The sequence below is a fragment of the Poecile atricapillus genome, chromosome 13 (assembly GCF_030490865.1).
Source record: "Poecile atricapillus isolate bPoeAtr1 chromosome 13, bPoeAtr1.hap1, whole genome shotgun sequence".
NCBI classification, from domain to species: domain Eukaryota; kingdom Metazoa; phylum Chordata; class Aves; order Passeriformes; family Paridae; genus Poecile; species Poecile atricapillus.
This window is the reverse complement of record NC_081261.1, coordinates 1,931,146-1,957,193: the sequence shown is the minus strand read 5'-3', so window position 1 is coordinate 1,957,193 and position 26,048 is coordinate 1,931,146. Positions and strand designations below refer to the sequence as shown.

Sequence of the window (26,048 nt, the reverse complement as noted above, 5' to 3'; positions counted from 1 at the left end):
TGGGACACGGGCTGGGACACGGGCTGGGACACTGCCGGGACACTGCCGGGACACTGCCGGGACACTGCCGGGACACTGCCGGGACGGGACGGGAGCGGAGCGGTGCCAGCTGCCCCAGCGGAGCGGCCCCGCACCTGTCCCGTATGCGCGGCTCCCGGAGCGGCGCCGCGGCTGCCGAGCCCTGAGCTGAGCCGAGCCCCGGCCGGGGCTGTCGCCGGGCCATGGCCGCGGCAGGGACGGAGCTGCCCGGCGGCAATGCCAGCGCCAACCAGAGCGCCGCCGACCCCACGGTGTCCCGGGACGTGTGGGTGGTGGGCATGGGCATCCTGATGTCGGTGATCGTGCTGGCCATCGTCTTCGGCAACGTGCTGGTGATCACGGCCATCGCCCGCTTCCAGCGCCTGCAGACCGTCACCAACTACTTCATCACCTCGCTGGCCTGCGCCGACCTGGTCATGGGGCTGGCCGTGGTGCCCTTCGGCGCCTGCCACATCATCATGGAGATGTGGAAGTTTGGGAACTTCTGGTGCGAGTTCTGGACCTCTTTGGACGTGCTGTGCGTCACGGCCAGCATTGAGACCCTGTGCGTCATCGCCGTGGACCGGTACTTTGCCATCACCTCCCCGTTCAAGTACCAGAGCCTGCTGACCAAGGGCAAGGCGCGCGTGGTCATCCTGGTGGTGTGGGTGGTGTCGGGCCTGACCTCCTTCCTGCCCATCCAGATGCACTGGTACCGGGCGGAGCACGAGGACGCCATCCGCTGCTACGAGAATGAGATGTGCTGCGACTTCTTCACCAACCAAGCCTACGCCATCGCCTCCTCCATCATCTCCTTCTACCTGCCCCTCGTCGTCATGGTCTTCGTGTACGCCAGGGTCTTCCAGGTGGCCAAGAAGCAGCTGCAGAAGATAGACAGGAGCGAGGGCAGGTTTCACACCCAGAACAAGGAGCAGGAGCAGAAAGGGGGGGCCGGGAACCGCCGCTCCTCCAAGTTCTTCTTGAAGGAGCACAAGGCCCTCAAAACCCTGGGCATCATCATGGGCACCTTCACGCTGTGCTGGCTGCCCTTCTTCATCGTCAACATCGTGCACGTCATCCAGGACAACATCATTCCCAAGTACGTGTACATCCTCTTGAACTGGCTGGGCTACATCAACTCTGCCTTCAACCCCCTGATCTACTGCCGGAGCCCCGACTTCAGGTACGCCTTCCAGGAGCTGCTGTGCCTGCGCAGGTCCGCCCTGAAGATGTACGCGAACGGCTACTCCAACAGCAACGGCAGGAGCGACTACAACGAGGAGGAGAACGGCTACCCCCTGGCCACGGATAAAACCTGCCACTTGCTCTGCCAGGAGGGCTCCTTCCCTCGCCCCGAGGACTTTTTGCACGGCAAAGGTACTGTGCCTGTTGGGGAGGGTGCTGGGGGCTCTGGGGGTCGCACAGAGGAGCCTTTCCGAGGAAAATCAACCTCCTTTGATAAATAACAGCAGTGATTCTTTAATAGAGAGCGCCTAAAACCGAACGGGAAAGCCCAAACTCAAAGTGTGCAAAGCGGGGCTGGTGCCTGGCAGGGCGGAGGGGCTGCGGGCAGCTCCCCCCGGTTTGGGGCGCCAGCCGGGGGTCCCTTAGCGGGGTGGGGGATGCGAGGCAGTGCAGAATGCTCGTCCCAGACGGGACTTTCTGGCCGTGGCCGGGACTGAACTGGCCTGGGAACTACCTCATGACCTTGCTGGGAGCGGGGCTGGACCCCCCCTGCACCGCTGGGACCGCTCCCGGTCCCCTTCTCACAACCCCGCTGGTGGCTTTGGGAGCCCTCCGGGCCAGGAGGGCACCTGGGGCGAGGGTGGCAGCATTGTCCAGCCCTGGCAGTGTGCGGAGATGGCAAAACCCCTGGATCTGATCTGCGAGAAGCCGGCGGGGAAGGGATGCAGGGAGCGGGGCTGAGCGCGGCTCGGCGCTGCCGGGACAGTTTGATCACAGCCCAGAAACTGCCAGGGCTCTCTGGGCTTTGGCTTTGCCAGGACTTTCTGCAGGGGAAAAAAACCAAAAATAAATACTAGAAATAAGCGTAGCGTTTGCCTGGAATGTGAGGCTGTGACTGTGGGACTCAGGAATGTGGCACTGGAAGTCGGGTGACACGCGGCTACAATCACAGCCCAGCGCTTTGCGTCCAACCAAAAGCTTGTAAAGCGCCCGGTTTGTTGAACTACAAGGCTCGGATGACAGCGAGGTGGGAGGGGAGGAGGATTTGGATTTTCCGTGGCACCTTGGAAGCGCCGCTCCGACCGCGGGACGGCTGCAGGTCACTTGGGCTGGGTGCGGAGGGGGTTTTGTCCCGTGTGCCAGGCTCTGCCAGGTGTCCCTGGACAGGGCAGTCCCTGGCTGGAGGGGAGAAGAGATTTGGGGCCGGTGTGACAAGCTGGAGGGTGTGCAAGTGCCGGGTTCTTCCAGGAATACTCAGGAAAATGCAGGAAAAGCTTCTCCCGGGAGCTCTCGGCGCTCCAAGGACCGTGGAGTCCCGGGGGGTGCTCGGGGGGTGCTCGGGGGATGCTCGGGGGTTTCTCGGGGGATGCTCGGGGGTGCTGAGCCGTGCGGAGCCCCCGCATTTCCAGGCGCTCGCCCCACACCACGGGGGTGTTGGTGGCATTGTCGGGTCAGTTTGGGGGTGTGGGGGTCGCTGTGCCCCGGGAGAGCTGGGTGGGTGGCGAGTGAGCAGCCCGGGGCTGAGGCCCCACGGCAGGAGGAGGCAGAGGGGCTTTGGGGCAGGAGGAGCCGGAGCTGGGATGGGGTGGAGGGGGTTTCTGGATACCGACACCCCCCGGCAGGCTCCGTGTGGCTTTGGCCGCTCTCGGGACCCTCCCCGAGCGCTGGTGCCGCCAGGGCTGGAGGGAATCCCCCCGGATGAGCAGGGAGCACAGAGGGTGTCACTGCTGCTGCAAGGTGGGGGGACAAACTCCTGGAGCTCTCACACCCCTCAGGGTAAAACCAAGACTCTGGGAACTCCTTCTGCTCCTTTTTTTCTTTCCCAAAGTGGTCCTGATCCTGCTTTAGAAGGGCGCTGGGAAGGAGAAGCAGCTCTAAGAGCCCTCTCCTCCTCTAACCCTGCGACAGGCTCGGCTCCTCTCGTCACCTTTGCAGCTCAGCCCTGCAGCAGGGACAGGGAATGTGGCTGAGAGCCCTTCCCTCACCCTCTGCCTGCCCGTGCCCTCACCTGCTGCCTTGGCAGGGATGCCAGAGGTGACACGGTGACACTGCCACACAAACAGCTCCAGGCTGCTGGGCAGGGGACACGCAGGGCTGGCAGCTGGTGCTGTTTGCTTCGTGTTGCACAAGCACCGAGAGGTGAGGGAGGTGTGGAGCTGGGGCAGGAGCATCCTCGGTGTAGGAGCACACTCGGTGTAGGTACTCACTCAGTGTAGGGACTCACTCAGTGTAGGTACTCACTCCATATACGTACTCACTCCAGGGCTGCAGGTGCAATTGAGCTCAGCACAGGCTGGCATTCTCAAATAGCATTCAGGGGAAATGAGAATTAACCTCTGGATTGCAGAGATCCATATCTGCTGTGTTTTCCATCCTCCTGCATTCTCACTCTTGGCAATCACTTTCTATTCTGCAATGCTCAGGGCACACAGGCACGAGGTTTCCTGCAGTGATGGGGGGTCAGGACAGCCCCCAGCAGGCTCAAATCCTCACCAGTTTGAGGCAGGACCCTCTGGCACAGAGAATTCCCACGCCCACATCCCTGTTGTGGTTTGTATTTTCACTATGATGAATTATTTGCATTTCGGTAGCACTTGTGGAGAGGGGTTTGTTGTCCAAATAATTGTTCTCTTCTTTTGGCTTCCTCTTCTTACTTCAGATACTGTGGCTGTGGGAAGCCAAAGCTGAGAGATGAGCAAGTGATTATTTGCAGAACCCACTCCAGCATCCAGAGCACGTGGGTGTGGAAGGGAAAGGGAATTTTGGGTTGTTTGCACTGGACAAATGACCTCGGAACTGCAAAGTTCAGCTGCAGTGTGAGGAAACCTCAAACTCGCAGTGGAGTCTGGGTGTTGAAGAACTGATTTCTTTCCTCTAAGGCAACATTAGTAAAACTGGTGAAATATTAACTGTGCAGTTCTGGGGGCAGCTGGAATCAAAAAAGAGAAATATTGGAGGAAAAAATATTATGGCACTACCAAAGCCAAACTTTTCCATGGCTGGAAAGAAAAAGCTTTGTCCTGTTAAAATATTTTATATTAAAAAGATAGTTTTATAGAAGCATTTAAAAATGGAGAGCTGAAGTCAGGAGTCGCTGTTTAAATTGGATTTTAGGATTTTACACAGGCAGAGTTGGCTCAGGTTAAAGCCACAGTGATAAAACACACGGTGGTGACTTCATTCGAGGGAAATCAGTGGCAAATATTAAATTCTCCCTGCAAACAGAGCAGGCTAAAGCAAATGCTGTGCTGCTGGCTTGTACCTCGTGCCCCTGCCACAGAAGTGGGGACACAGAGGGGACACAGCCCCCAGGGGTTGGTGTGCAGCCAGCTGGAGCTTGGCCCTACATCCACTGCTTTTATCCATTTTAGCCAAGCAGATTCTTTTTGTTTTTAAAGTCTTGGTGGAGTGAACGTCACAAACACAGCTTGGGTGTTGTTACAAAACACTGCCCTGGCTGTGGCTGCTGCCTGGGGCTGGGGCAGCTGCACTTTCCACATCAGGGCTGTCTTTGCTTCATCCCCAGAACAGAAAGCTCCGGGGAGCTTTTACTCCAATCCTTTTCCTCTTGGGAGCATTCCTGGGCAGCCAGGGCTGGAAATGCTGCTCGCTGTGGCACTGGGAGATGTGGAAATGAGCAGAGGGAAAAGGCTCTGGGTGCAGATCACACCTGGAAGCATGGCTCAATCACTTTTTTAGGACTGGCTGTTCCCAAAGTGCCTGATACCCCAAAATGATCAGCAATTCCTGCAGCCCAGCACTGCCCACAGTGCATCCTGCACTGTCCTGGGGTGTCAGCCCTGGAACCCCACCCTGGGGTTCAGGTGAAGGTGAGGCCCCAGCACAGCAGAGATTTCAGTCCCTAAATGCCCCCCAATGTTTGAAAAGGGTCAGGGATTAGGAGTGTGGGAAGGAGAGTCCACAGAGGGAGCGGATGTGTGAGCTCTGCCCCCTCACAGCTGCTGGGCTTTGCAGAGCTTATTTCAGGGTTTATTTACTATAAGGGTGTGCTTGTGCCCCCACTTTACCTCCCAGCATCTTTCTGGTGTAGAATCACAGACCCTTTTAGGCTGGAAAGGGCCTTGGGGGTCAAGTTCAACTTTAACCCAGCATTCCCATTGATGCAGATCCCTCTGCAGAGCTGTCCTGCCCTCCAGCAAATCAACATTCCCCTCCAGTTTAATGTGGTCTAGGAATTTAGTGAGGATGTACTCAACCTCCTCACCCAGATCATTGATAAAGATATTAAATGAGACTGGGCCCATAAGTGAGTCCTGGGATTTATTCCATCCCCACTCTCTGGCCTTTTAACCCTGTCAGGTTTATCCCAGTGAAGAATGGACCCATCCAAGTTAAAGGAATTCAATTTATCCAGGAGAATGTTGTGAGAAAAGGTGTCAAAGCTTAATTAAAGTCCAGGTAGACATCCTCCACAGCCTTTTCCTCATCCATGGAGTGGTCATCCTGTCACAGGAGATCAGGTCCTGTTTTCCAGCTCAGGGGGTACAACTGGTTTTACTGTTAAAGGCTGAGACCAAGAAGGCATTGAGTACGTCAGCCTCTCCCTCATCCTTTATGTTTCCCCAGTAGAGGATGAAGGTTCTCCTCAGCCATCCTTCTCTTGCTGTATTTCTGGGAGCGTTTTTAATTCTCTTCTCTGGCAGCAGCCAGATTAAATTCTAGCTGGGATTTGTTCCCTCTAACTTTTCTCCCTGCATCTCCCTGCAACTTTATCCTAAATTTCCTGCCCCTTTTCCAAAGGTCCTAGACTCTCCTTTTTTCCCTGAATTCCAGACAAAACTCTCTGTCCTTCCAGCCTCGTTTTCTCCCTTGCTGGCTCATCCAGCACACGGGCACAGGCTGCTCCTGCACCTTTAATTCCATCTCCTGCTGCCAGGAGTCTCAAACCCCACAGACTGAGGCAAGGGTTTTGTCCCTCCCTTTGCCAGCCCTCTGCCTCCCGGTGTTTGTTTTCCCTGGGTGATGAATCCATTTCCCAAGGAGATGGGTTTATGAGCACGTTCATTGCTGTGGCAGGAGGGAGGAGGGCCTGCCTCCCCTGTTCCCTTCCCTGCTCTCTGTCAAAGTGCCACCCGAAAAGCAGCAGGAAAACTGAGCTTGCTGTGCCTGGCGCTGTCCCTGGGCTCTGGGGATGGAAGAGGGATTTAGGGAAGGTGCTGCTGCTCTTGTCACAGCGCTGCCCCCGTGTTCCCCTCCCCAGCTGCCTGTGCAGAGGTGCCAGCCCCTGCCTGACCCCCCTGTTTGGTGATTCCCGGGGTCTGCAATGGGAACAGGAGCCAGAGCAGTTCTGCAGGTTCAGGGCAGGCTCTTGTGAAAAGCTGTCCTGTTTTCTCAGCAGACAGGCAGAGCCACTCCAGGCTCCCTGAGATCGGTGTTTTGCAAGATGAGGGTTCCTTTCCTCGCTGTTTCCACACTTTGTTTGGTTTCTCTGCTCCGTGGCCACCTCGGCATCTCCTCCCTCCCAAAAACCTCTTCCAGTGTGAAAGCTTGGCTGTCTCTGAGACTTCAACCCAGCAGCCCCAGCATTTCTCCCCCTTGTTCTGAATTTATTGGAGCTCTGCTGAAAGCAAACTCCAGCACTGATGTCTCTTGCTGGGGGCAGAGAGAGCATTTTGCAATGAGCCCGGGCTGTGAGGATGCTGATGCTTGGCTACACCCCCTCACCAAAACATTTCCGTGGGGCACCAGCTGCACCCACAGCAACCTGGAGATGTTTTTTGTCATATTCCAGAGCAGGAATATCCCACCAGCACTGGCTCCTGGGAGATGCTGTTCCTACAGTGGAACAACCTCTCCCTGTTCTCCTCTCATGTTTGCCTGGCACAAACAAAGCCCAGCCAGCTCCGGTGGGGTTTTAAGGACGCAGCCCAGCTCCAGACAGAGCTGGAAACTGGATTTTCCACAGCTTGGAAGGAAATTCTCTTTCCTGGAGTGTTGTAAGAGCAGGACACAACCCTCATCCCCCTGGATCTGGCAGTTGGAATTGCTGTGTGTAAAGGTGCACAGTATTTAAGAGAGATTTTTTTAAACTTTCTCCATCCTGAAAAAATAAGTGGATTTGCTGCTTCTTCATGCATGCAATTTCAGTTTTCCCATTTTCCCTGTGGCAGGAGAATCCACAGCTGAATTTCTGTGCAATATTGGCAGTGCCAGGGAGAGTAGATTGGGAAATGTTCACTTCTTTCCTGTCCTTGGTAAAGTCGTTTTTGCACAAGTGTATATACAGATATATGTGTGTGTATATCCATTATCTATATATAGCAATACGTGGAGCTGTACATAAACAAGGAAATGTAAAGGGTTTGCTGTGCCAAATAAATCCAGAGATGAAGATCTGTATGTTCAAAACTCAGAGTATTTATTGCAGGTCCTATTGACTGACGTGTTTTAAATAAAGAGGATTTATGGTATTTATGCTGTAGTCAAGTGTCCTTGCCTAAACTTATTTCCCAACATTTTCCCAGTGAATCCTCCAGGCCTCATTAAAGAAAGCCAACACCTCAAGGAGCAGGGAGGAAACATAATGTGGACAAAAATTTCCTTCATTTCTCAGTGCTTTGAGCCCTGGCAGTGGGCAGAGGGGTGTGAGATGGGTTTTCCCCTCTCCCATCAGGATCTGCAGGGGATTGAAAACCCACCTGCTTCTCTGTTTGGACTGGCAACAGTGGATGGCTCCTGAGCTCCCCTGGCTTCCAGCAGCTGGCAGGGTTTAATCCTCTGTTGGTGCTCAGCAGTGCCAGCTTCCCCTGGGGCTGGGAGGGAGCTGCAGCCTCCCCAGCCCTGGGGTTTTGGAGTTTGGGATGGAAGGTGATGAGGTCCTGCAGGATCGGGGTGGCAGCAGCACGGTGTGGGACACTCCTGCCATCCCCAGGGTGTTTCCTCCTGGAAAAGCTCGTGGAGGTGTTTCTTTGGAGAGGTGTCCGACCTCCTGGCCTGTGCTGGTGTCCTGCTGTCCCTCTGGCTTCAGGTGGGGCTGAGGAGAGAACACCAGTGCTGCAGAGCAGGGTGCCAGCCCAGCAGGTGCCAATGGCAAGGGTTTTGTGTCCTTGGTGCCACTTCAGCCCACCAAGGAGCCTTGGCAGCACAGGATGCTGTGCCCAGCCTCTCCTTTCCAGAAACAACAGCTGGGAATTGTTGTGGAGCTTGGACAGGGAGAGATTGCACCAGGCACCTCCAAAACACATCAGATGCAAATATATATAAATATATATATATAAATATATAAATATATTAAAAACATATTAGGTATTACACATTATATTATATAAACCATATAATATATAAAAGATAATTATTATATAGCATATAGTATATAGTATATAATCATTATATATTATGTATTTTATATTATATGCTATATATTATATAAAATATATATTATACATTATGTATTATACATTCTATATTCTATATTCTATATTCTATATTATACATTATATATTACACATTATATATTACACATTGTCTATTATTATATCATTATAAATTATAATTCTATGTGATTGTTATATATGATTCTATATAATGTATACTTTTAGATATTTAAAATATATAATATATTGTATATAATACATATAATATAGATATAATATCTATAATATATAATATTTATATATTATAAATGTAATATATAAAATATTATAATTTATATTATATATATAAATTATAATAACTTATATTATATATATAAATTATAATAATTTGTGCCTCAAGGGATAGAGAGCCCCAACCATCGCTGACTGAAGGAAGAAAAAAATCAGTCAGACCTTCATCATCTGTGGGGGAGCAGCAGCTCCCACCTTTCCCTATCCCTGTAAAACAGGACATTCCTAATGGGGAATATTTCCCCTGCAAAGGTGGTTGCTCTAAAGAGCTGCTCAGAGCCAGAGGAGCCCAGTGGGCACTGGCAGATCCTGAGGGCTCAGGGACACAATTCCACAGCACAGGAGCCTCAGCTCACGGGGATGTCCCAGCCCTAAAAACAATCCCTGGGTGGCTCAGGGAGGTTCAGGCTCTGCAGCCTCAGCCCGGGCCTGAGAAATGCACAAACAGCAAATGGCCCCTGGGGAGGCCCTGCCAAGTCCTTTTTCCCTCATGTAAATATTTTTTCCTCTTAAGTGTATGCGAGTGTGAAAAACCTCTCCTTAATCTTTTCTTTTTTTTCCTCCCTGGCTGAAGGAAATGCTTGTTCATCCCTGGGTGGGAACAGCTTCATCTTGATATTTTGCAGCTGAAGCAAGAGCCACGCTGCTGAAATCTTTCCTTATCGGCCCCAAAGCCATGCTGGAATCAGATTAAATGGTGCCTGTCAGGACTGGCAGTGGCTGTGGGATGGAGGTCCCATGGGACAGAAAATTTGGAGGCAGCCTTGAAGCAGACTTGAGAAACAGTGCAAAATATCCCTGGGGTTACAGGGCTCCAGAGCATGAAAGTCCCACCCTGTTACACCAAACACGTGAGTGGAAATGCGTGGCATTTATTTTTCTGAGAAAAACTGGAGCCCTAAATAAGTTTCTTGGTGTCTGGCCTCGAAGTGGAGTGTCTTTGTGGGAGCTGTGTGTATTTTCCGATGGCTGGCAGTGAGAGGAAGTGTGTCTGTACCCAGCAGAGCCCCAAAATATCTGCAGGGTGGGGGAAGTGGGTCAGGGCACTGGGGAATCTGTTCTCACTGCTCAGAGCTTTCCTCCCTCTCCATCCCCCTCACCTGCCTGGGAAAGGTGGGATCAGGCACCTCTGTCCCAGCCCTCTCCAGCTCTGCCTCATGAGAATCAGAAGTGGTTGCTGGTGGTGGTTTTTGGGAGGAGAAGTGTCAGCACTGTGGCCAGCCTTGTGTGAGAGAGCGATGCTGAGATAAAGCTGTGTCAGAGAACAGCAGAACCCAAATCCTGCTCTGAGGCCTCAGCACAACCCAAATCCTGCTCTGAGGCCTCAGAACAACCCAAATCCTGCTCTGAGGCCTCAGCACAACCCAAATCCTGCTCTGAGGCCTCAGCACAACCCAAATCCTGCTCTGAGGCCTCAGCACAACCCAAATCCTGCTCTGAGGCCTCAGCACAACCCAAATCCTGCTCTGAGGCCTCAGCACAACCCAAATCCTGCTCTGAGGCCTCAGCACAACCCAAATCCTGCTCTGAGGCCTCAGCACAACCCAAATCCTGCTCTGAGGCTCTGCCTTGACGTGAGAGGGGCTCCTTTAGAGAGCCAAGCCTCTCATGAGCTGGGTTCAGAGATGCTCCAACAGCTCCACAGACAAAAAATCCCTTTGGCACAGCAGCGAGGCAAAGGGGAGCTGCAGAGGGCAGGGCAAAGGGAAAGCACAGCCACAGACAGAAGGTTTGTGACTCACAACAAGGAGGCCATTCCTCAGTGCCACCACTTGCACGGCTCATTTAGAGCTGACTCTGCCTCCCTGTCCCTCCCTGCTTAAAAGGGGATCCTCGGGATTCCTATTTATAGCGGGAAAGAGTCACCCAGCCCTGAATGAACATCCCTGGGAGCAGGGGCATGGATGGCCAGGCTGGTCCCCTGCAGCCCCAGCCCCTCCTGCTGACATTTGCCAGCCTGGGAGGGACAGCAGCATCTCCCTGGTGCCACAGGTGGTGACACAGGAGGTGGTGGCACAGGAGGTGGTGGCACAGCCTGGAGGAAGCAGGGACAGGGACAGGGACAGGGACAGGGACAGGGACAGGGACAGGGACAGGGACAGGGACAGGGACAGGGACAGGGACAGGGACAGGGACAGGGACAGGGACAGGGACAGGGACAGGGACAGGGACAGGCTGCTCCAGCCCCTCCCATGGTGGGAGCTGTACCCAAAAGGAAAAGTCACCGAGCAGAGCTGGGGGTGAGGAGCCTCCAGGACAGAGCCAGGATGGGGATTTCAAGGCAGGACTTGGGGACGTTGGCCAGGAGAGACAGAAATTGTGGCCAGGAGAGACAGAATTAATTGAGGATGGAGGGAAAGGATTGTTGGCTTGAAGGGAAGCACGGGGCTCTGCAGGAGTGCAGGATGGAATTCCAGGGCCTGGAATTCCCCCCTGGACCTCAGAGGGACCCAGGATGGGGTGCTGGCATTGCAGCTGCTCAGGTTTGGTCTCGGGCTGGGCTGGCTCCAACCCTCTGGTTTCCAAAGCTGTGCAGGGTGGGATTTCAGGTTGCCACAGTTACATGGTCCAGCTTTGGGAATTTTCCTTGCTGTATGATTTAGAAATCAATAAACTCAGAGTGGATTATTCAGGGATGTTTTCTTTCACTGCCCAAGAATTCCCTTTAGCACTCAGATCTTTGGAGGGGAAAGATAATTATAAAAGTGGACAACTTTTTTAGGACAGGTTTGGACAAGTGAAGATGTCTAAGGAGGCTCCCATCAGCTCTGCCATGAAAGTCATAAATCCAGCACAGACTGGTGATGGAAAGAGAAAGGATCTATGGAAAATTATTAAATGGAAAGATGGAGGCAACCAAATAAGAAAGGCAAAGCTAAATATAGCCCTAGGAGAGTGTAAGAAATGGAGAAACAATTAAAGATGAGAAATCAGTCCTAGGAGGGACAATTACTCAAGGACCAGCAGGAAACTCAAGAGGCTGGTTCTCCTGGAAAGGGAGGGAGAAGGAAGGAATGGATTGCAGAAGAGGAAGCAGGGCTGGGAAATGCAGTGAAAGCAGCATCTGCATTTCAGTGCAGGATCTGTGTTTGTGCAGGATCTGCATTTCTGTGCAGGATCTGTGTTTGTGCAGGATCTGTGTTTGTGCAGGATCTGCATTTCTGTGCAGGATCTGTGTTTGTGCAGGATCTGCATTTCTGTGCAGGATCTGTGTTCCACGGCAGGATCTGTGTTTGTTCAGGATCTGTGTTTCAGAGCAGGATCTGTGTTTCAGTGCAGGATCTGTGTTCCAGTCCAGGATCTGCGTTTCAGAGCAGGATCTGTGTTTCAGAGCAGGATCTGTGTTTCAGAGCAGGATCTGTGTTTCAGTGCAGGATCTCTGATCCAGTGCAGGATCTCTGTTCCAGTGCAGGATCTCTGTTTCAGTGCAGGATCTCTGTTCCAGTGCAGGATCTCTGTTTCAGTGCAGGATCTCTGTTCCAGTCCAGGATCTCTGTTCCAGTGCAGGATCTGTGTTTGTTCAGGATCTGTGTTTCAGAGCAGGATCTGTGTTTCAGAGCAGGATCTGTGTTTCAGAGCAGTCAGCCTGGCTGGTGCCTCTGCCCTCCCACGTTGCCCATTCCCCTGTCTGCTCCCGGAGCTTTGTGAAGATGATGGTTGCCTCTGGAATGAGCAGTAGCTTTGCTTCCTTCTCGGAGCTGCTCTGCTGCCTGCCAAGGCATGGCTGGGAGGGTGTGGAGCAGGCGTTCCTGTCATTCTGGAGCCGGGGATGCCTTTGGGGTGAGTGTGTGACAGGTATGGAGACAAACCAGGACAGCCGTCCTGTCCCCTGCCTGCCCCTGGGGATGGCCTCGGTGATAAGGAGGTGGGAATGGGGAATCACAGAACCACTGAGGCTGCGAAAGACCTCTCAGAGAATCGAGCTCAACCTTTGACCACTCTGCCAGCCAGAAGAGTTGAAGGGGTAATGGGGTTTTCCCTGTTGAAGGGGTAATGGGGTTTTCCCTGTTGAAGGGGTAATGGGGTTTTCCCTGTTGGAGGGCTGTGGGAACAGGTTGGGTACCTGGGATGCTGCTGGGCTTTGGCATCAACGTTACTCCCAGGAGTTTTGCTGGTCTTAATTTGCTCTTTATTTGTAATCCTGAGGTCTTCCCAATGGCAGCCAGGAGCTGTGGTTTGTTTGGAAGGGGCAGGTCAGGGTTGTCACTCTGCTGGCGTGTCCCCCGTGCCATTTTCCCCGTGGTGAGCAGGGCTGTGGCCATCCTATTTCCAGTTCCCCTGGGACCATGAGCACCACTGTCATTGTCACTTTGCTGAGGTGGTTGATCCATGGGCAGCCCCAGAGGATGAGTGAAGGGACCCACAGCTTGTTGTGCCCCAGGGAATTCCAGACTTCCCATGGGAAGGTGGCAACCCATGGGATGGGGATCTGGGCAGGAGCGTGGCTGTGTCAGGGATGTAACTCATCCAAATGGGGACAGGAGCTGCTGTGCAATGAGCCCTTGGAGCATGGAGATGTCTGTCCAGTGTCCCTATCCACCCCTGAAAAGCAGCTGAGCTTGTGCTGTCACTGACACGCACAGGACTTGGAAAGGCCAAAATGTTCCCCCAGGCTTTGTGTGTAATTCCCGAAGCCCTCAGCGCTGTCTGAGGCTTGGGTTCGAGGGCTTGTTGAGTGGCAGGAAGACAGAAAGGCGGCGTGAAGGTGTCACCCTGCTCTGTGGTGACAAACAGCAGGGCCCAGATTAGAAACGAGCGTGTGCCCTGGTGAGTCACAGCCTGACCCAGCTGCCACTGCCAGGACCTGCCACTGCCGCCTGCCAGGACCCTGCTGCCTGCACGGGCACTGTCCCTGCTCTCCGTGCCCAGCAGCTGGGGGAGAAGATGCTTCCCATCACCACACACTGCCCACCCTCAGCTTCCTCAGCAGCAATCTGAGCCCCAGCCCCGTGCAGATGCACCTAAGGATGAAACCCTTTCAAAAACCACCACGAGACCTTTCAGATCACACCGAGGGTGAGACTCAGAGCTGGACCCCCAAAGGATAAGACACAATCCTTCACTCCAAACGTGCATTCCTTGCCTGGCAGCTGTAGAAAGCCATTTTATGGTGTATTTTTTTTTTAATCTTGAGTAATCCTAACCAAAAGGTGAGACTGCAGCCCCTGCAAGCTTGTTCCATGAACCTTAAGTACCTGGTAAATTCTCTTTCCGCAGCCACTGATGAAGCAGGTTGTGTTTGCAATGAGCTTTCATCCTTCCCCCTCCCCTCGGTGTGATTCATTCCAAGGGTGCCTCGTTTCTTGTTTCTCGAGGATGCCTCATTTCTCGGGCGAGTGGAGAAGGCGATTGCACCAATGCAAATGGGGCCCGAGGAGGCTGATAATGGCAATTTCTGTACAAATTCTGCTGAGAGGAACAGCAAGGTCCGTGCTGGGGCACGAGGAAATCTGCCCTGAGTTTAGCCAGGAATTCCAGATTTTTGTTACAATTAATAAGAGAAACTCGGTGCATTTCTGAAGGGTTTCTCTGTTCTAGTGCAGACACAGGGATGGTTTATCCTGCTCAGAAGTTGCCTGGAAGTTTTTCAGGCTGTGGCTTTGCACTTCTTCCCTGGATAAAAGTCTGGGACAAGCCAGAGGGACATCACCTCCTAAATCTGTGTCTCCTGTCCCTGCCCTGCCCCCGCTTCTCTCCACAGGAATCCTCACCCCTGTTCACGGCTCCTTCAAAGGATAGGGACGGGAATAACGAGCACTTTGTTGTTAACAATAGAGACAATTTCGAGATGAGCTGCTGAAGGATTAAAGGGCTGCTGGACTGGTTTTGGAGGTGAGAATAATGGAGCTGAATAAATGTGTGGAGCTGAATAAATCCCATCCGCTCCTCCTTTCATCTTCCTTACATGGAATTCGTTCAAGTTTGGCTTTCAGTAATTTATGGAAAGCTCAGTTACCATTCCCACACCCTTCTTACGGATTTCTGCACAGAAACCACTCTTCCACTGCACAGCACAGGTTTTTATTGGCCACAGAGCCCTGCTCTGTCCTCCTGCCCTTGCAGAGAGCTCTGGAATCACAGGGCCACGTGTGGAGGAACCAGACAATATGTGTAAAAAGCTGGGGTTCTTCAGATTCCAGTGCTGTCATAACTACAAGGCTGATCTAAAATAAAATACACCTGAAATTCTTCAGTATCAGACCCTCAGAGGGCTGTAGATGAGTTCCTTGAATACTCCTCTCATTCCTGCACAAGTTTTGGGATCACTCATTTCCAAATGAGGTTTCAGGTCACAGCTGGGCTCCTCAGTCTTCAACAGGAGGGAAATTACAGTAAATTAATGACCAAAATGAAAACCTTGTGTCCCCTTAGCATCCTGCCCCTGCCACCTCTGGGCTTTTCCTTCTGCCAGGAGTGTCTGTCCAGTTTCCAGCCCCGTCTCTGGGAGTCAGGAGGACAGGCTGGGCTCGGATTGGGATTGTTGCATTGGGATTTGCCCTGGAAAGGGTGGCTGAGGCAACCCCAGCCTCCAGAAGTGCTGCTGCTGCCAGGGGCACGGGGCAAGGGCTGCATCCATCGAGTGCAGCAGGTCACCGAGACTGAAACCATGAGATCACCAGCAGGCCGAGCTCCACCCCGCAGGGAAATCTTTTTATATCTCGCTGGCAGGTGCCTGGCGTTTGCTGGCTCCCTGCAGAAGGGGCTTGCCAGGGAGCGCAGCGAGCGCCCTGAGCCGCGGTGCCGGCACCGCTGGGAGCTGGGAACACGGCTGCTGTTTACCCAGGTGTGATGCCTGCTGCACCCATGGGTGCCTGGCCCTGCCTGGCTGCTGTCTGAGCTGCAGGGCTGTGTTTTGTCTGCCCGTGATAGCATCAGCACCCCGCTGCCAGCCCCGCTCCGCTTTGATGAGGGATGCGAAGCTTGGTGTGAACCCAACCGTGCTGGAGCCTTTTCCGCACAGCTGAACCCTGGGAGTGTTTACCAGGCCTTGGCACAACTCCTGTGCTCCACCCTTTGATGTGGGTGAGGATCAGGGGAAAAAATAAAACTAGGATTTACTCTCAAGGAGTAGCAGCTACTGCTGAGTGAGCGATCGCCCGAGGCGATTTTGGGAATGAGACTTAAGCTCTGGCTTTGGAAACAGTTAGTGGGGATGTGTTGCACAAGAGGCCAGCTGGGGCTCTGTCCCTCTCCCTGCCCCCTGTAATTGTTCATTTCTGATCTGGTTGTCAGTGATTTAATGGGATGGAAGATCCATAAGATTCCTCAGGAGCAGCATGCTCCAAAATGCGGTGATTTAACCACGAGTGCAGGAATTGCCACTTCCACTCCTCCAGGCTGAAATAAATGTGTTTGCTACGGGGTTACTTCTGTGGGAAGTGAGAAACAGGGTCAGTTTTAATCCATGAGGTTCTGGGAGGAGGGGATGGGGAGCTGATAAATGCTCCACACTGGGCAGAGAATTTCTGAGGGGCAGAACACGCTGCTCAGTCCTCAAAAGATTTTCTTCTTGTCCTCAGGTGGGAGAGAGCAGCATGGGCAGATGGAGAGGATATCCCTGGTTTTTGTGGTAGAAAGCAAACCCCTGGCTGAGCTCTCATTTGCCAGGCACTGCTGGACTTCCTAAAATAAAAATCCTCCTGCATTTTCCCCTGACACTGAGATATTTTGCATAAAACAATCAAACTGACCACCCCAACTCCATTTACAAATCTTCCAAGAAATCCTCGGAGCAGTCAGAGGTAATCAGAGTTCAGAGCTGAACTCCACAAGCAATGATGCCAAGTTTGGGGAAGAATTTTCACTGCTGGAATCCAAATGTCCACAAATGATACTCTTTTAAAATGTGGGATGTTTTTGGTGTGGATCCCCTCCAGGCGTTCCCAGGCACGTGCTGATAATCCCACTTCTGTCAGATCCCTGGCACTTTTCCATCTAGGGAAATTCTTTGCTATTTTCTTGTGAGGATTTGGTGGTGTCTCCATGTTTTTCACGTTCCACGACCTCCTGAGCTTGGCACACAGCAGTGCTCCCACATCTGCATTTCCCAGGGTTGCAGGAACCAGGAGGGAACTCTGGAGATCATCCCAACATCCCACCAGAACCCCCTGCTCGCAGCAGGGTCAGGGAGAGCAGCTTGCTCAGAGCTTTGTGCTTGGATTGTGGAAGGAGGGAGCTGAAATTCCAGCTCAGAGCTTTGTGTGGAGCCCAAAGGCAGGTGGAGAATTCAGAATTCCATCCTGGATCTTCCCTTGTGAGGAGCCCAAAGGCAGGTGGAGGAGAGAATCCGTAATTCCTACAGGGGGAGGTTTGTTCTGCTCATTGTTAACTTGTTTGGCTTGGGTTTAAGTCTGTGTTAGCTGGAATATCTGCAGAGGAAATTGGGTGTAAGCCAGGCTTAGGGACAAGTCTACACTCTGCTGGCATCACACCAAGAAAAGGAAATTACAGTGCCACAAACCAAGGGGAAAGTGTTGCCTGCATTGGTTTAGATGGGATACCAGGATTAAATCCTTCCCTCTGAGGGCTGCCCCATCCCTGGAAGTTCCCAAGGACGGGGCTTGGAGCAACCTGGGATAATGGAATGTGTCCCTGCCATGGCAGGGGTGGAACTGGGGGATTTTAAGGTCCCTTCCAGCCCCTGTCATTCCATGATTCTATCCCTGGTCCCTGCTCCCTCTGTTGGGAGCGACACTCAATCTGTTTAATGATTAAAAACTCCAAAACAAACAGTGTCCTTCCGCTTCCCCAAAGTGGAACAAAAGATAAAACCCCTTAGAAAAGCTGGGAGAAGGGGAGGAGAGGGAAATGGGATAACAGAGCTTTTAAAAGCCTGTTGCTTTGCAGCTGTCCCCATCGTGGCTGCTTTCCAGAGGTACTTGGATGATCCTCTGCCTGGCAAAAAAGAAGTCCTTCAAACCCATCATTTGATGGGCACATTATTCCTCAGCAAAGGAAATGAAAATCCAGGTTTGGGGTTTAGGAATGGAACTGCAGCAATGCAGGAGCCGGAGATCTTCACTCAGGTAGATTTGAGTGGTACCCCAGGGCTGGGAGATCCTTCAGGTGGGGTTAAAGGGCACGGAGGACTTGGATCTTCAGGGAAGTTTGATCCCACAGCCAGCAAGGGGAGATGTGGAGTTCATTTGGTGCCTGGCTCATGGGGAAAGCTGGACATTTGCTAAGAACTAACTGGGAATTTGTGTCCCAGTTTGGCTTTGTGGCACTGGCTGCTGGATCAAAAGCCCGGGCTTGGCACAGCAAACTGGAAGGGATAAGATGGAATTTTTCCTTTCCTAGATAAAAATGATCATAAACAAGACTAAATCTGGGATGGGGACAGTCTGGGTGGGTTTTTAACGCTACACCTTGGCTTCTTATCAGGCATTCACAGGTTTTTCTTTTCCCTTGAGCTGTGCAGGAGCACCTGATGGTTCCTCTCCTGTTGCTGTGCCCCGGGGTTCCTCTCACACCCTGCACTCGGAGCAGATGCTGTTTAAATGTTCCAGGAGGAACTGTTGGCAAATGGGGGATGACAGGTTGCAAAAACAGGATAAAATAGCAGGAGTTTCCAAGGAGAGGTTGGAGAGGCAGGAAAGGAAAGGGGGGACAGTCTGGAGATGAGCTGTGCCAGGCTTGACTGGGTTGTGAGAACCCCGTGGAGGTGCAGACTGTGCAGGGCAAGGCTGGCAGATTTTCCTGGTTCCTGGAGGGCTGGAGCAGGAAATTCTGTCTTGCTCTGCCCTCATTCCACCCTGAATCCTTGGATTGCTTGGGGAGGAGCTGCAGAGAGCTCCATTTCCATGGACATCCAGCTCCCCTGGAGATTTCCACAGTGTACTGGGTTCAAGTGGAGTGAAGCAAATACGAAATTTACGGAATCACAGAATCCCAGCACGGTCTGGGTTGGAAGGAGCCTTAAAGGTCATCCAGTGCCACCCTGTGCCATGGGCAGGGACATCTTCCACTGTCCCACGTTGCTCCAAGTCTCATCCTGGCCTTGGACACTTCCAGGGACCCAGGGGCAGCCACAGCTTCTCTGGGCACCCTGTGCCTCCCCACCCTCCCAGGGAAGGATTTCTTCCCAATATCCCACCTAACCCTGCTCCCTGTCAGTTTGAAGCCATTCCCTGTGTCCTGTCACTGCTGTTCCTGCTGATTTGCAAAACCTCGTAGTGCAAAGCACTGAGACAACCCACAGGGAATTTTTTTTCCCCTCTTGATCCTCTCCTTGACCCCTTGGGAAATGTCCCATGGGAGCCGTGCAGCGACTCTGTGTGCAGCAATCCATTCCCATTGACTGGAAAGGGAAATTTGACTTTCTGATCAGCTCATCACCCTGTGGAATGGCTGTCCTTGAGCCTGGGATTAATTAGGACTTAATTAATTAATGACCAAAAACTCCATCATCAGGCTTCCAGCTCTCCTAGGCCTGTCCTGAACCAGAAGAAGGGAATGTAAAGGAATGAATTCCAGCTGGGAAGTTGTTAGCAAGTCTGTGCATCCCTTGCTTTGTGGGATGTGGCTGATTCATCCTGCTGAATCCAAGATTCCCACAGGTGAACAGGCACCGGCCAGGACCAGAGGCTGCAAGGTTTCCTGGGCCAACTTCTGTTTTAAATATTAAGCCGTGCCTTGTGAACCTTGAGGAATTCAGCTCCCAGGGCAGAGGAAATGTTGGAAGGGGTCAGGCGAGCTGTGCTCTGTCCGTGTCACTGGGAGCAGCCAGCAGCATTCCAGGACAACATCTGATTTTGTGCTTTTTACGAGGCAGATGTTTGGGAGAAGGGGTGTGCTGTTTATTCGAGCTGCCATCTCCCAGCTCCTCCCTCCGCGCGCGCTCGCACCCGGAGCCCATAAATAAAGATTCTTGGGATTATGCCGCCGTTTGGGCAGCCCTGTCTTCCATCAGGGCCTGGACAAGCTGCAAACCCCGCTCCCCCTGCACCTCAGTTTTACAGGGGAATAAATCAGTGAGGGCTAAATCCTCTCCCAGTGACACGAGGATAAATCCGGGATGGCCGCGCTGACGTCGGTGCCATGATGGAATTGCGAAGGGGAGTTTGATTCCTTGATTTCAGAGCGGTGCAGCTGATTTATTCCAAGAGAGCTTGGGCTCAGCGTGCCCTGGGACTGAAGAGCAAGGTTTGCTCTGGGATGCAGTGCTGACAGCAGGGCAATTCCATGGATTCTGCTGGAATTAAGTTGATGGAAATGAGTTGTAGCTTGGGCACAGTTTGGGCCTCAAAGAGCTCCAGGTCATTAATGAATGAAAGGATTAATCCTGTGTGAAGTGATTATTCCCATTGCCTGACTCTATTCCAGGAGAGCCCCACAGGGGTGGATCTCACCCTGTGGCTTGTGTTGGGATGATGATGGAGAGCAGGGCAGCGGTGCCCTCGTGCCTTGGTGGGCACCAGGCAGATATCCCATGGAAATCCCAGCTGGTCCCAGCAGGTGGAGGAACTTCCCCTGGAAATGGTGCCAAGAGCTGGTCTGGAGGGGTGGGAATGCTGCTCTTGGCTGCACTTTTCTCCTCCAAGAGGACCCAAGAAGTTGTTGAAGGCAGCGATCAGGGTGTTAATCCTTACTCACTTGCTCCTCTAGGTTTTCCCTCTTTTTTTAAAAGGATTGGGAGCAGGAGAATGTAAAAGAGGTGCTGTCCCCTCTCTGCTGTGGATCCAGCCTGCAGCCTGTGGGTTTAAGCAGTCTGGGGGATGTTTCCTCTTAAAAACGAATATTAATAATTATGGTTATGAAGTGGATATTTCCTCTTGAAGCTGTAGGGCTTCCCCAACAACTCTAAAGAGACTTTCCAAAGGAGTGCCTGGAATTCTGGTGGCTGCTTTTAGGGAAGCTGGAGAGCCCAGTGGTCACCTCAGGGCTTTGCCCCATAAATACCACAGGAGCCAGGGTGATTTACACCCCTCTGCTGGTGTGGCACAGCTGCTTTCAAGGTCCAGGAGAAGCCCTGGAGGTGCCACCGAGCAGGACATGGGGTCATCAGTTGAGGATGGACCTGGGACCTACTGAGAGTGACCTGGAGGTGCCTCCCTGGGCTGGAAGGTGCCTGTGGAGGTGCAGTGAGAGGTAACAGAACATTGTCCCAGTTTCCCCACTCGTTTTGTCCTCACTGCTTGACTCTGCTCATGGTTTGCCAGGAGGGAAACCAAACCGGGGTTATTGCCATGGAAACTGGAGATTGGGTGGGAAACTCATCCAGTGGGGCAGCAGGAAGAGGGATTTGGACTTTTGTCTCCTGTCAGGCTGTGTGGCTTGGAACACCACACAGTCATTATCCAGAAACATCGACTTCCTTTGTTTTCCTGGGAAAACCAAACCAGGATCTCAGCCCCTGACCTGAGAGGGATGGGGGTGATGAGCAGCACCACTATAACGAGCAAAGCTCTCTAATTACAACAGCAGCAATTAAACCCCAGTGCTGAGGGATGCAGAGCTGGAAGCACAACCTCGCAGAGCTCCGTGGCTCCATTTCCTGAACACAAAAATTGAATTATTTTGGAATATCCCCTTTTCTTCCCACTTGAACTCCGCAAGTGGCTTTGCCCTGGGAGCTCCTGGAAAGGTTCAGGTTTCCTTGGAAGCTGACAAGCACCATCTATAGGATTGCTGCAGAAGAGGCCTCGGGCTCCCAGCTGATGAAAAAGGGCAGAGGAGCTTCACTCTGAGTTTCCAGATTTGCTCTGGAAAAAGTCCAGCGTGCTCAGCATTCCACAGTGCACAAAGTCACGGCTTTCATCATCCATCCTTCGTGTCTGGGTGCATTGTCCACCCGGGATAAATGGAGGAATGTTGCCTGTGGAAATTGCTGGAATTGCAGAGCAGGGATTGTTTCACACAGGGATTTTCTTAAGAGCTCATAATCTGCAAGGTTTCCAGTTTTCCTCAAGAATTGTAGGGCCAGGACAAGGGGAAATGGCTTCAAGTAGAGAGAGAGGTGGGAAATTGGGAGGAAATTCTTCCCTGAGAGGGTGGGGAGGCCCTGGCACAGGTTGGGGAGGGAAGCAGGAAGGGAAGACAGGAGCAAGGAAGGAAGGAAGAAGGGATAAACATGCTTTGCAGGGCAGATGGAGTGCAAATCATCTTTTTAAAGAGATGCTGGCAAGGGACAGTGGTGCAAATCATCCCTATCACATTGGAACTACATCCTTGATTTGCACAAGAAATACCACTCCAGTTTGGATACCCAGAATTCTTCTGAGAGAGGCATTGTGTTCCCAAAGAACAGATACGGGATTTTTTTTTTTTCTCTGCAGATCCATTTTGGCTTTAAAGCTGTTTTCTTCTCCTACACGCACAGATGATAATCTTTTACATGTCCTTATTAAAAAATATCACTTCCAGAAAATAAAAACACTGGCATATTCTGTGCTTGTTCCTTTCTCTATCTCTGAATTAATTTCCCTTTTTTTCATCTGGCTTGTCAGTCATTTGATATCTCCACAATCAAGGAAAAAGGTTTAATCCCTCTCCTGGTTTTGGCAACTGAATCCCTCCTCTATCCCAACATCTCTGTGCTAAATTAATGCTGTTTTCCTTTCTCTTTTTTCCCCACAGAGATCCCTGGATGTCCAGGAATGGTGGAGAGCTGAATGATCCAACCTCTGTTCCTCACCTGAGCTCACGAGGGCTCTGGAGAGATGGAGTGGGAGCACGGCCTCGCTTCCCCGAGCCGGGGGATGCTGTGGGAAGTGATTGCCTTGGCAAAGGTCCTCATCCCAACCCATCACCCATCGTGCAGCACCTCCAGGAGAAGCTGGGGAAGGACAACCAAGGGACCAGGAGAGGCTCTGAGAGCCTTGGAGGACACCGGGAGAGAAGCTGCAGGAACTGAAGGAGTTCAGTCCAAACCATGACAAAAGGTGCCAAAGGGGTTTTTTTCCCTTTGGAAAACCCTTTCCAAAAGGGAGCACCAGGCCCACGTGTGGTCTCCAGCTGGTTTGGAAGGGACAGATCTCACAGCCAGCTCAGGAGCCCAGCAGGACGTGCTCATGGCAGCCTGTCCATGGGCTGGGTGGGGATCCAGGTGAAACAGGAATCTGTCCAAGACCAAGAGAGAGGAGCATGGAAGAATCCTTCGATTTATTCTGTGCTTCTTCCTCCTTCTGGTGTCTTCTCTGTCTACCTCTTCTTCTCTAGAGAGCACGGGGGGCCCTGACTGTCACAGCAGAAGGATTGGCACTGGGCAGGAATGTGGCCTTTGTTCACTCCTTGCTCCAAAAAATCTCCAGCTGTCCTGCCTGGACCAGAGCCATTGGAAAGTCTGGGACCTGGAAATCCTTTTCCTTGCAGGAAGTCACATTTTAGCAGGACCAGCCACCCTTGGGAGCCAAGATTTCCCACCTGAGGGAATATGACAGAACATCCATCCCTCTCCTGCAGCTGTGGCAAGGGGCACGCTGAGCTCCTGATTTTGGACTGATGAAAACTCATTAAGCGGAGAAAGAGATGGAGGGACTTAGGGTGTCAGGCAGAAAACAGCAGGAAAAACTGACTGAAAACCATAAAAAATGTGCACCTTGGACTGGTGGGTGGTGGTGGTGGCCCAGCTGCCGTTCTGTGGTCACTGAGCTGCTCCCAGACCTGGGCAGGACGTGCTGGTACTGAACTGTGGGAGCCCCATCTCAGACCTTCCCTCTCGGGCTTCCAGCTTCCAGAACCTTCCCCTCAAGTGCAATCCTATTTATTTATTTATTGTCTCGCTGCTTGATGTGAAGCTGCTAAAGGAGCCCCCTCCCCACAACAGCCAGGTGTGTGTGAGGGCACTGAGAGAGGGGCAGGACACAGGGACAGCTCCCAGAACACCAGGAGTGTGCTCCTGGAGAAGGGGTCCTGCCCTGGTGGGGGCATTGGTGATCTCAGTGGTCTTTAAGGTTCCTTCCAACCAAAACCATTCTGTGGTTCTGTAAGATGTGAGAGGGATCATCCCCATCCCTGGGAGTGTCCAAGGACGGTTGGATGGAGCTCTGAGCAACCCGAGCTGGTGTAAAGTGTCCCTGCCCATGGCAGGGGGTGGAACAGGATGAGCTTTAAGGTCCTTCCATTCTAGGATTCTATGGACAGGGAGTGGCACACAAGGGAAAAGCTGAGACCAGAACTGCTGTCCCTGGGGTGAGGATGCAATGTGGATCTTCCAAGGACTGAGAGCAGAGCTTTGTTGGGAAGGACAGAGGCTGCAGGAGCTCAGCAGTGCCCCTGTATCCTGATTTTCTTTGTGCAGGGCTATGAGAGCCTCACCTGGAGAGCTCTCAGGTACCCTGCTGCTCTCCCACAGCTTTCAGAACACCCCGAAATCCCTTGGCACAGCTCCAGCTTCCCTAGGAGAACCTGATTTCTCCCTTCCCTCTGAAGAGCCCCTCCAAGGCTTTGTCCAAACCTGCTAAAGGGAGATTCCCAACAAAAACCTGTTCCTCAGAAGATTCCTGGCTGGCTCCAGTCCCTTATTCTGTACTGGAAACACTGTCCTTGGGATTGTTTGCAGATTTGGGATGTGCATGGGGTTGTGGCAGTTCTCCTTCTCCCCAGTCCCTGATGTGCAAGAGCAGGTACAGGGAGAGGAAGGGATGAACTTGCTCCAATCATTTGCCAGCCCAAAAGCAGGGACCTGCCCGCAGAACTGTCCAATACCATCTGCCTGCAGCCCTTCAGCCTTGTTCCATGGATTCCATTCAATGTGGATCTATTTTTAAGCGCCCTGACCCCGGGGTTATTGTGCTGTCCCCTGGGAGGTGGCTCCGTGCTCCACAGCAGGAGCTGCTGCGAGTTTTTCCACCTGTGTTTTCTCCTGGAAACTTCATTCCATATTTCCTTGTGCTGCTCCTCAAACACCTGCTGTTCATGTTGTCCTGCCACTTGCCCAGTGCTCCTCTTCCCCTCCCAAGAACCTCCCTGGCCCCCTGGCTGCTGCTGCTCCCTGTCCTTCCCGTGGATCAGCACAGGATGAGCCTGGTCTTTAATGAGTCTGTCAGGGATCCAAACCCATCCCTGGAGCAGCCTCTGGCAGTGCCCAGCAGCTGCTCCCTCCCTCATCTGGGGTGCAGGGAAGGGGCAAACAGAGCCAAAATGGATCAGTGTTGGCACTGAGTGCTCATATCCCAAAATACCAGGAAGAAATCCTTCCCTGTGAGGGTGCTGAGGCCCTGGAATGGATTTCCCAGAAAAGCTGTGGCTGTCCCATCCCTGGAAGTGTCCAAGACCAGGTTGGATGGGGCTTGGAGCCACCTGGGCTAGTGCAAGGTGTCCCTGCCCATGGCAGGGGTGGGAATTAAATCGTCCTTAATGTCCCTGCCAAGCCAAACCATTCTGGGATTCTGTGATCCCGCAGGGAGAAATCCCTGGCAGGAACAAGTGCATGGCCAAAGCCCAGCCTGAGCTCCAGCAGTGGGGATGCTCCAGGATTCCCTGTGGAAGCTGTGGGGAGTTGGGAACCGTGGTCTGTCCTGCCTGGAAGCCTCATCCATGGGCTGGAGCTGCAGCTCTGCACCAGAGGAGAGCTGCAGGGAGCTGGGAGCAGGCGTGGGGAGCTCGGGGTGCAGCTGCAGCACCACGGGGAGGGTCACGGCTCTGTTCTCCTCACCGAACAAACTGTTCTGACAAATAAAGAATGGAAAGTCCTGCTCTTCCCACTCTTCTTTTCCCCGGGTGGCACCAGAGGGAGGGGATGGCTGGGGGAACACAAAAACTCCAGGGTGGTTTGGGAGGGGCGGTGGTGCCAGAGGGAGGGGTTGGAGGCAGTCGGGATAACCAGGGGGATCTGAACAAACACCGGTGGCAGAGCCTCGCCAGGGATTCCTGGTGCTGCTGGGTGATGGGCAATAAATCCAGGTGGGAATGGGCTGTGGGAGAAAGGCAGAGTGGAGCTGGGCAACAGCTGGGCAGTGGTGTGGGGCTGCGAGAGGAGGAGGCGTCAAACAAACAGAGGAGGGGGAAAAAAGAGGGTGAAGAAGGTGCTGAGCATCCCAAGGGTTCCACAGGATGACAGCAGAGGAATCTGGGCTCTGCTGTGTGGCACTGGGCTGGTTCTTCACCCAAATCTCAGATCAGCTCCTTAATTGCTCCACCCCATCCCCGCTGTTCTCCTGGGTGAGCCAGGACAGGGTGGCAGTGACAGCATCACAGCTCCTCAGGAGAGTTTGGCCGGGGAAAAAATCGGTCCCCAAGCAAGGAAAGAATCAAAATGACACATTTCCAGCTGAATTA

The 26,048-nt window shown here is 52.7% G+C and overlaps 1 protein-coding gene across 1 annotated transcript; it reads left to right on the top strand.

The window, feature by feature from the left end:
- On the top strand, positions 1-25,459 carry ADRB2 (adrenoceptor beta 2). Its single transcript, XM_058848463.1, has 2 exons — positions 1-1,395; positions 22,407-25,459. The coding sequence occupies exons 1-2, from the start codon at positions 222-224 to the stop codon at positions 22,439-22,441; spliced, it is 1,209 nt and encodes a 402-aa protein (XP_058704446.1). The 5' UTR covers positions 1-221; the 3' UTR covers positions 22,442-25,459.
- Positions 25,460-26,048: the final 589 nt, after the last annotated feature.

Coding starts and splice junctions, on each gene's coding strand:
- ADRB2 (XM_058848463.1), top strand. CDS start 222: ATGGCCGCGGCAGGGACGGAGCTGCCCGGCGGCAATGCCAGCGCCAAC. Junction 1,396..22,406: donor GGACTTTTTGCACGGCAAAG/GTACTGTGCCTG, acceptor TTTTCCCCACAG/AGATCCCTGGATGTCCAGGA.